Source organism: Coregonus clupeaformis, chromosome 35 (assembly GCF_020615455.1).
Source record: "Coregonus clupeaformis isolate EN_2021a chromosome 35, ASM2061545v1, whole genome shotgun sequence".
NCBI classification, from domain to species: Eukaryota; Metazoa; Chordata; class Actinopteri; order Salmoniformes; family Salmonidae; genus Coregonus; species Coregonus clupeaformis.
Genome location: NC_059226.1, coordinates 38,407,060 through 38,417,204, shown reverse-complemented (window position 1 = coordinate 38,417,204; position 10,145 = coordinate 38,407,060). Strand labels below are relative to the sequence as shown.

General features: G+C 40.5%; 1 protein-coding gene across 1 annotated transcript; it reads left to right on the top strand.

Moving 5' to 3' along the window:
• Positions 1–375: 375 nt before the first annotated feature.
• On the top strand, positions 376–4,617 carry hoxb2a (homeobox B2a). Its single transcript, XM_041863736.2, has 2 exons — positions 376–3,016; positions 3,951–4,617. The coding sequence occupies exons 1-2, from the start codon at positions 2,596–2,598 to the stop codon at positions 4,517–4,519; spliced, it is 990 nt and encodes a 329-aa protein (XP_041719670.2). The 5' UTR covers positions 376–2,595; the 3' UTR covers positions 4,520–4,617.
• Positions 4,618–10,145: the final 5,528 nt, after the last annotated feature.

Here is a 10,145-nt window from a genome sequence, read left to right as displayed (position 1 = left end):
TATGCGCTTGGGTTGGTCACGTGGTCCAATGCAACACAATCTTTGCCAAAAGCAAAATAGTTTAGTACATCATTTACACATAGATCGATCCTCATATCCTGAATCATATTTTAAGGAGAGTAGGTCTACTGTATGAAGACAATCAAAGTATAGAAAATAACATTTATTTTAATAGAAATCTAATTTATCGCCAAATAAGCAAAGGAGCAGATCACAGATGTTGGAATATGCCTATACCTAATTATGAGAAAATATAGTTCATTAGCTTGGATTGCTACCGAAAATACTCATTATCATTGAAATTTCAATTAAGTTCCCTTTCAGATGCTGTTAAATATTAAAAGACAACCATCAAGACTAATACTCTTGCTAAAACTAACTGCAACTGAGGAAGTGTATTAATATAGCAGTACTAACACAAATAACATAAGTAGCACTAACAACAGAATAGTAATAATAATAATAATAAAGTAAAATGCACTGTTTATTCTATGCTGCTACTTCAAAACACATTTGCCTTGTCATAAAATGGTAAAATCAACTTACACCTAAATGTAAATGTGTGAAAACACTAATCACCCAACATGAATAATAAAAATACAACATATAGCCTAGCTAATAGTCATTTAAACAGTAGTTAAATCTGTTAATCGTTTTTCGAATTGTTTGCTTAGCTGTAAAAAGGCAGTAAAAAGAGCACACTCCCACCACACTCCAAATATGAAAGAGCACATTCCCAATAAATAAATATATAAATACACAAATAACGTTGCAAGTCCATGTTCTGGCAAGCATAAAGATTTTTGTGGCACAAACAAACCACATGTCAAAACGCAGAGTTCTAAACCACATAAAAAGACAAAACAAATAGTCATCAAAAAATGGGAATAAAATTCCTGATGATGAGAAAATCTCCCCAGTTGTCCCAGTTTTTGCACAAGTCAGCTCCAACATAAGCAAAGAGAGCCCGTGCTTCTGACCTCCTTTCCTTATTCTACAGCCTGCATGCATGGGAGAAAAGCGGCCTACTCACTGCTTTGTATTTAGCTTTAAAGGGGCCAAACACCCACGCACATTTCTCCCGTCTTTGTTTCTAAAACCTAGAGTCAAGTCAAATAGAGTCGAATAGTGCACTGCAATGTTGGCCATTTTCTTCTATTTTGAGATAATGCTGAAGCCTATTTCAGCAACAGGGTTTTATGCGCAATGGAAAACAATTCTAAGGCCTGCGTTTGGGTTGTTAGACTACTGGCTTTTGCGTAAAAATCAGTAGGCCTAGATTCTGGGGGATAGAAAGAGCTTTTCTTTGTTGGGATCTTGAAGGAAAGAGACTCATTCTTGAGGCTGGTTGCTGTCAAGCGCTTTGCCTGGGAAAAGATTGATCACCGCAGTTCTTTTTTTCACTAAAAATATCCTAGCAGCTAGGCTACTATCCCTTTTAAACTTCTACAATATCCTTCAAATCAATACATGTAACCTAGACCTATAGGCAATACACTATGTTCTTGCTTATCAATAAGCACAAATTCGTATAGGGCATTAGTGTAAACACAGCCAAGTTTTTAGTTTTTAAGAAGCTAGGATTCCCAGTTGTACACGCGACCTCGCTGTGAACCTTAGTCAGTCCGACTCAGTAAACAAGCCGTCAATTTTTTACACTGCGAGAGAAAACTCCTAGCTAGCAGTCAGTGGAAGGCCTTGCTGTGCTGCATATTTTTAGGACCATTTCACACACACACACACACACACACTACATAATTTAGTAGCATATCTCTCTGCAAGGTGATAAAGAGCTAGGCTAGCAGTTATAGAGAGATAACATAATATAATTATACACTTACACACACCGACCTGGCTCTTCACTCTGTAGCTTCCCTTTATGAAAACAAAAATATAGCAGTCTACCATTACACCATGCAGGCTGCTAACCTGCACTATGCTAGGCTCTAGGAAACCGTTATACAGTATTTTGCCAAGCGAATCTCAGCCTCTTGCTGAGACATCTCCCATCTAGGTTGGGTGCAGTTATTTTTTACCTTAAGTCTGCTCCTCCTGTCAAACTTTTAAGATTAATGAGCTTCTTTTGTATAAACACGCCGTTTGCCATATTGTAAATGTGCTCTTAACAATATCCTAATGTTACTGGATTTCATCACCAGGGTCCAGGCAGAATCTCTGCATGCAAATCTCCATTGTTTGACATAAAGGGCCTCACATAACCTCCCACTCGAAACAGCGAGGTGAGACAGTTGGCAACCGAACACTTTTTTATTTATTTCGAATATAATACCCCCTGCTAACACAAACCAATATCTTATGATATTTTTGAGCATTTGCTGAAAATAATGCTTTCTTTAGCCACCAGGCCCCGGCTTTCCATTGGTTGAATCTGGTCATGTGACCAGGAATTGGCTGCAATTTCGCCCATAGTCTTCAGTTTAGTAGACCAAGGTCCCCATACGCTAGTAATATCACCAATATACACAATTATTAAAGCCCGCAAATACGGGATAGCGGGGAGCTAATAATCACGCGTTTTTGTTTTTATTTTGCTCGTTTTGATCTCGGCCGTCCGCCTGTGGACCAGGATAAGCTATGAATTTTGAATTTGAGAGGGAGATTGGGTTCATAAACAGCCAGCCTTCCCTTGCAGAGTGCCTGACGTCTTTTCCCGCTGTCCTGGAGTCATTTCAAACTTCATCAATCAAGGACTCGACAGTAATTCCTCCTCCTTTCGAGCACACCATCCCCAGCCTGAGTCCCTGCACAAGCAGCCAGGCGCGACCGAGGAGCCAAAAGCGAACCTCCAATGGCCTCCAGCTTCGGACGCCACAGCCGCAACAGGGCCCAGCCCCGCCTGAGAGCGCGGCTGGCCCGCTGGCACACGAGTTCCCCTGGATGAAAGAGAAGAAATCCTCGAAAAAGGGACCCAAATCTGGGAATGCCACTGTAGCCTCCTCTTCTCCCTCTCCTGCATCCTCCGGGTACGCCACTGCAGGACTTGAATCACCGACAGGTCGGTACATGATGTGAAAGACAAGGCTATACATTTTTGCTGCCGTTTCTTTTATCTTTTCCAATGTCTTTATTTGCATGGTTCCATTGCATGTTGGTCTATACTGCACCTCATAGAAACACATATGGAATCCTAATCTTTCTCAATCACTGTTGCAGGGCATTTTTTATCATGTTGATGTTAACAAAAGGACAAGAACCATGCATTTATTTCTGAAATATGAGTGCCATTCTGCTCTGTGTCGTGTGTATGGAGGAGTCACAGAGACCTGCATTGTACTGCAGTGTTGCTTTGCATGAGCTATTTCCCGTCATAATCCTTATTATTACTAATCCATTACACAACTTTCGGTTGTATTTCACTGTAACATATCCATTTCTTGCATTGTGTGAAAATTTATGTCAGGCATATAAACATTGATATAGCCTAGACATAATAGGCTATATGTTAGCTATATTGCAACATCTTTGTAATGCTTGTATGTGTCAGATATTCTATGCGTAATGCGGATGTGTGTGTGTGTGTGTATTCTTGCTGATAAAGTCGCATTTCTCAAGATACAGATTGCAAATCTTGTCCTAGAATAACGATTTAATCGCAGTCAGTGTCAGTGCTGTCTTAATGATATATATTCATAACCATGTCTCGAGGTTTGGGGTAGCCATGTTGGATGTCAGTATATAATGTGGATGCAATGGGACAAAACAAATATGGGGCTTAGAGGAATAACGCGTGTTCTCTGCAAACCTCATACACTGACATCAGAGAGGCACTGCAGTCATTTGAAAACAATGCACATGGGGTAGGCCTATTGGGATTTTGATACTCCTCGTTCATTTTTATGGTTTTCAGTAGCTGCGTGCCAAATGTCTAGGCTCAACCCGTATTGCTTGCTATTTTGGATTATTTATGTTCTATGTCTGGGCTCTTGCAGAGGCGCAGGGTGGACTGGACAGCGGAAGCGGATCCCGGAGGCTGAGGACTGCCTACACCAACACGCAGCTACTGGAGCTGGAGAAGGAGTTCCACTTCAACAAATACCTCTGTCGGCCCCGGCGGGTGGAGATAGCTGCGCTTTTGGATCTAACCGAGAGACAGGTCAAAGTGTGGTTCCAGAACCGGAGGATGAAGCACAAGCGGCAAACGACACACCACAGGGAAGGCCAAGAGGGCGACCCCGGCGGGTTCGAGCCCCTGGAAGGTGCCGATGCCTCCTCGCCTTACTCGAGCCAGCCACTGGAAGCCTCGGGCTCGGCTGCGTCCGAGGGGGAGACGTGCAACTCGGCAGCCTCCTACACGAACAGCAGTGACAATAACCAGCCCACGCCTGAGGAGGGCCAGCTGAGCTGCCAGGAGCCCGCATCAGTCTCTGACACAACTGTGAGGTCGACCCTGTTCCCAACGCCCACTGCAGATAACCCCGCAACAATGGGCGACGATGGCGCATCTGGGCCGGACCATTCGTTTTCAGAGCAGCAGGAGGCCTCCTCCTGCCCGATTTGAATTTCTTTTCTGCTGATTCCTGCCTCCAGATTCCTGACGCTTTATCGCCCAGCTTGCAGAGCTCGCTCGACAGCCCGGTAGATTTCTCCGAGGCGGACTTTGACTTATTTACGAGCACACTTTGTACAATAGATTTACAACATTTACAGTTCTAACGACAACAAGAACAATACAGAACAATCGAATTAAGGAGAATGTCCCACCGTATTACAATGGTATGAATGCTTCTCGGCAACATTCCCTGAAACACATTTATGAAAAAGATTCCTGGGTTTATTTTGAAGATAACATAGAACCTGAGATAGCAAAGGAGCGATTATGTCCTTTCCTGGCATTATAATTTTGGTTTACTCCATCGAAATCACATACGGATTTCCCCTTGTTCAAATTTCAGGTATTTATTGCCTTCTTGTTTTCTGACAGTATTCATTGGCAGTTACAGTATTAGGCTATACTGTCTCCTTAATGTTTCAAAACTGTTCAGTCCAGCTCAATCGCTTAATTCTCAGGAAATGTAGGCCTTAAGATATATAGGCCTAAAGGATAGTTGAACTGCTTTTAGAAATTCTCTCGAGACGGGCGTTGATCCTGTTGATGAGTTTTAGAACTAGTTTATTTATTGAGATTCTTTAATAGTAAATTTCAAATTATTTATTGTACATTATTTTCATAGTTGAAATAAAAACATACTTTTATAATGTGGCCTAAGTGTTTTTGATTATGTAGTTACTGTTAAATGAAAAGTGCAATTCTTTTTGATAGATGATAATTCAAACAATTATTTCAGATAAGAAAAATCTAGAAATATTGCAAATAGTGATTGTTTGAGATGTATTGGTCTACCAATGTCTGTTACTGGTCTTGGCAAACGCATAATTTGCTATTGCACAGTTGATATGTTCAAAATGCAGCATGTTATAATAATAATAATAATAATAATAATAATAATAATAATAAGTAATAATTATTGTCGTTAATATTATTTCCACACAATAATGTTGGGATGGTTTCATCTATTGTATGGCAACACATGAAATCTCCAAAGGTTGTATAGTCCGTTTGGTTTCAGATTTTGGGGTACTAAAGATACAAAAACTAATAATCTGCTATTTTAAATATTATTGAAATGTTTTCATTATTATCTTCCAATAAGCTATTGCTGGGGCAAATGCATTCTTATTGTGAATTCATTCTGTGCAAAAAATAAACACAACACATATGATAAAACTGTTTGGGTAAAGACGTTAGCCAAGAGAAATCGTCATAATCAAGAGCTGATAAAGAACACAATGTGTTGGCCAAGTTATTGTTTTTGTCTAGCCTAGCCTGGTGGGAATTTGGTGCATGGTAGGCTAGCCGACCTAGCTTAACTTACTTTAGCTAGCATTGTATCATGAGGGAATGACTGAGCTAACGGCGCTCATGGCTGCTGTCATGCTGATGCAAAATGGCGCTGAGAACACAATGGGCGATATGAACAATAATGCGGCAGCCATTATAGGACATTTGGTGTATGTGGCCTCACAGCCCAGCATCCAGCAATACTTTCAATGGTAAATGGTAATACATAAGCCTATAGCCAAATTGATAAAAATAAACCAGTTATGTAGTTGAACCGTACTTTATGTTAATGAGATAGGTCTGGAGTATTTAGGACTACTGACTATTTATACATTTGTTTGGTTGCTACTCCCTCAATTATTAACATGGTCAGAACCAAAATAATAACGTAATAATAATAGTAATAATAATAATAATAATAATAATAATAATAATACAAATAATTATTATAATAATGATTATTATGTGCAGTATTGCATTGTTTTATCGTAGGCCTAATGTGCCTAATAGTCATGCATTATATAGTAGGCCGAACATTCACAATGAATAATGTGTATTCCTAAGACATAAATTAAGCTCTTCTCTGACTCACTGTACCTATCTATTTAAAATGCATCTCCTGGATCTGTGTTCCAATAAGCACTCTCCTCCTTGTCACTTTACCACTGCCTGTCTACCCGCCTCTCCATAATCACATGGTCTACACACATACATGTTATCTTATAAAGCAGTATTACTATGCCATCACTACATAACTCACTAGCTAGTCCAATATTCCCTTTTATGATGGTACTTAGAAGTTATTTTATTAAAGACATTGATATGAAGTTCCTATATCAAACATGAATATTATCATTATTTCATACTGCAATTACTTAGCCTACTGTGTCTCTGCCAAAGCAATGGCCCTTACATTGTACTCCTGGTGGGGAAACCAAATGTATAGTGTGCACCTGCTAGACCCAGAATGGCTTCCTAGTGTGCATGGAATCAAGTTTAAGGAGAGGAAACTGAGAACTAGAACTGGGTCACAGGCCTTTGGAGCCACCAGACTCAGGGGCCTTGATGAAAAACAGTGGGTGGTCCAGACAGGGTTCAGCCAAGACGAGTGTGTGTGGCTGTGGAAGGAATCGTCGCTTGCCTATCAGCAGTCACATGAAAGACAAAGACACCTGATCGATCCCAACTTCAGAGGTCCCTATCTGCCTGGTCAATGGCAGAGCACACTCACAACCCTGGGACCCTAGCAGTGACAGGTATGAATCAATTGAACATTCAAATAACCACCGGAATGAATGGGGTCAGTTCTGTTCACTGGTGTACCTTGTTGTGTGTGTGTTTGTGTGTGTGTATGTGGCGGAGATAGAGGAGAGTGGTATGAGGGGTTTGGGGGTTGGGGTGGTGTGTGTTCATATTTGACAAAGGTGAGAATCACTTGATCCCTTCTATCAGCTAATCAACATACATCGTGAAGGCCATTGAAACATGGGTTGTGACAAAGTGAGATGTTAACAAAATTAGCATTAGTAAACTTAACATTAGCATTAGTGGAAGGCGAAGAATTACGACTAATGTCAAGTTTAAGTTGAAAAGGGCAACTGGGGTGTCTTATCGACCAAAGAAAGCCCATCTAAACTGTCCAAACTTGTATCCTCAGTGCTGCATCTCAGCAGAGAGTCACTTCTTGGCTCAAGTTCAGCTAGCTCAAGCTAGCACTCCCAACCTCCTGAAGTGAGTAGCTATGGGAATGGACATGTTCATTCAGCTTCTCGTGTGAAACATCAGTTGGTACTTCTAGTCCACTCTACCTGGGACCAGACCACAACACGGACATAAGCACAGGAAGACGCCGGTCATTGTTTAGACAACAGAAGTCATGCCCTGAAGCCCTTACTAGATCAGTAAACACAGGAGCAGGAAGTAATGGCCGACTGATATGGTTAATGTGCTTGATAATTCGAGGTGTGGTGCCTGTGTCTATGCTTATCCATCTGTATTTGCTTTCTTTGGACTCCTGCCAATACTAAGTTAGAGCGTTTATCAGTTGGGTCCCCTCACAATCGGCGAGAATCAAGACGTTTGTTTATTTCCCTCTTAGAGAGCAGCCATTGCTGTGAAGTTCTTGCGAGGTGTTACTCTTGGACGGTGCCGGCTAGTAAGGTGGAGCAAGGCAGAGGTCTGTTGCATGAAGAGGAATGTCACTGCCCCAGATTTTCCGATATGATGTTTACATAGTTATGTTTACACATACATGTGGGATGGTTAAGGGTTCCGTATAGCCAATGACATTTGAATGAGCCTAATGCGTGTTGGCTATACATCATCTGATTGGCTATGAGGGCTCACATGACGTGTAGGAGAGGAGGTAGACCAGGAAAAGCAGCAGCTGCATGCACAAACTGTCTTCACATTGGAAACCTGACTAGGTTGACCTGTATGTACAGTGCCTTTAGAAAGTATTCATACTCATTGACTTATTCCACATTTTGTTGTGTTACAGCCTAAATTCAAAATGTTTTTCTCTCAACCATCAACACACAATACCCCAAAATGACAAAGTGAAACATGTTTTTCAAATTTTTAGCAAATTTTTCAAGCGGATTTAAGGTAACTAGGCAACTCAGGAACATTCAATGTCATCTTGGTAAGCAACTCCAGTGTATATTTGGCCTTGTGTTTTAGATTGTTGTCCTGCTTAAAGGTGAATTTGTCTCCCAGTGTCTGTTGGAAAGCAGACTAAACCAGGTTTTGGATTTTGCCTGTGCTTAGCTCTATTCCATTTCTTTTTATCCCAAAAAAAAACTCCCTAGTCCTTGCCGATGACAAGCATACCCATAATACGATGCAGCCACCACCATGCTTGAAAATATGAAGAGTGGAACTCAGTGATGTGTTCTGTTAGATTTGCCCCAAACATAACGCTTTGTATTCAGGACATGAAGTTCAGTTCTTTGCCAATTGGTTTGCAGTTTTGGAATATTTTTATTTATTTTCACTCTGTCATTTAGGTTAGTATTGTGGCGTAACTACAATGTTGTTGATCCATCCTCAGTTTTTTCCTATCACAGCCATTCAACTATATAACTGTTTTAAAGTCACCATTGGCCTCATGGTGAAATCCCTGAGCGGTTTCCTTCCTTTCCGGCAACTGAGTTAGAAAGGACGCCTGTATCTTTGTAGTGACTGGGTTTATTGATACACCATCCAAAGTGTAATTCATAACTTCATCATGCTTCATCATTATTTTTACTCATCTACCAATAGGTGACCCTTCTTTGCAAGGCATTGGAAAACCTCCTTGGTCTTTGCGTTTGATATTCACTGCTCGACTGTGGGACCTTACAGATAATTGTCTGTGTGGAGTACAGACATGAGGTGGTCATTTCGAAAATCATGTTAAACACTATTATTGCTACACAGAGTCCATGCAACTTATTATGTGACTTGTTCAGCACATTTTTACTCCTGAACTTATTTTGGCTTGCCGTAACAAACGGGTTGAATCCTTATTGACTCAAGACATTTCAGCTTTTCATTTTTAATTAATTTGTAAAAATTCCTAAAAACATAATTCCACTTTGACATTAAAGGGGGTATTGTGTGTATGCCAGTGACACAAGCATTTAATCCATTTTGAATTCAGGCTGTAACACAACAAAATATGGTAAAAGTAAAGGGGTATGGGTACTTTCCAAAGGCATTGCAGCTAAAGATGTACCATAACAGTGTAACATATCAAACTCTGACACTATTCATCACTTTGTTCTTTGATTCACATGGATCATTATGACCACAACATTGTTGTTATAGTAGATATGCAGTTAAAATGTCATATTATTATCATAACAACATAGATTTCATATTTGACATTATTGTATGATGTTAGGGTTTGACATAATCTCACACAAGAATCGAATAAAGTGTAACTGCAAAAGTGGAGAACTCATCACATTTCTTCTCATATTGTCTGAATTAAACAAAGTGATTGCTGAGGAAAATGAGCGACACCAAGACTTTGGTTGGTACTGTTATGGTTTGATCACAGAGGCCGCCACATCAAAGAGCTATTTCCAGGATGGAAAAAGACAGGTCCTGTGAGCTGCTCCTGACACATCAGAGAGAATGGTAGGCAACAGCCTCCAAGTGATGCCCATTGATGCCGTGGAGTCACGTAATGCCATATCTTTATGGTGTACAGTGGTGGAATTACAATGAAACTCTCTTTGATACAATAGGACAGGTATCACTTTACATCTTTGATAGCCAGAATACAATCACTCAGAAT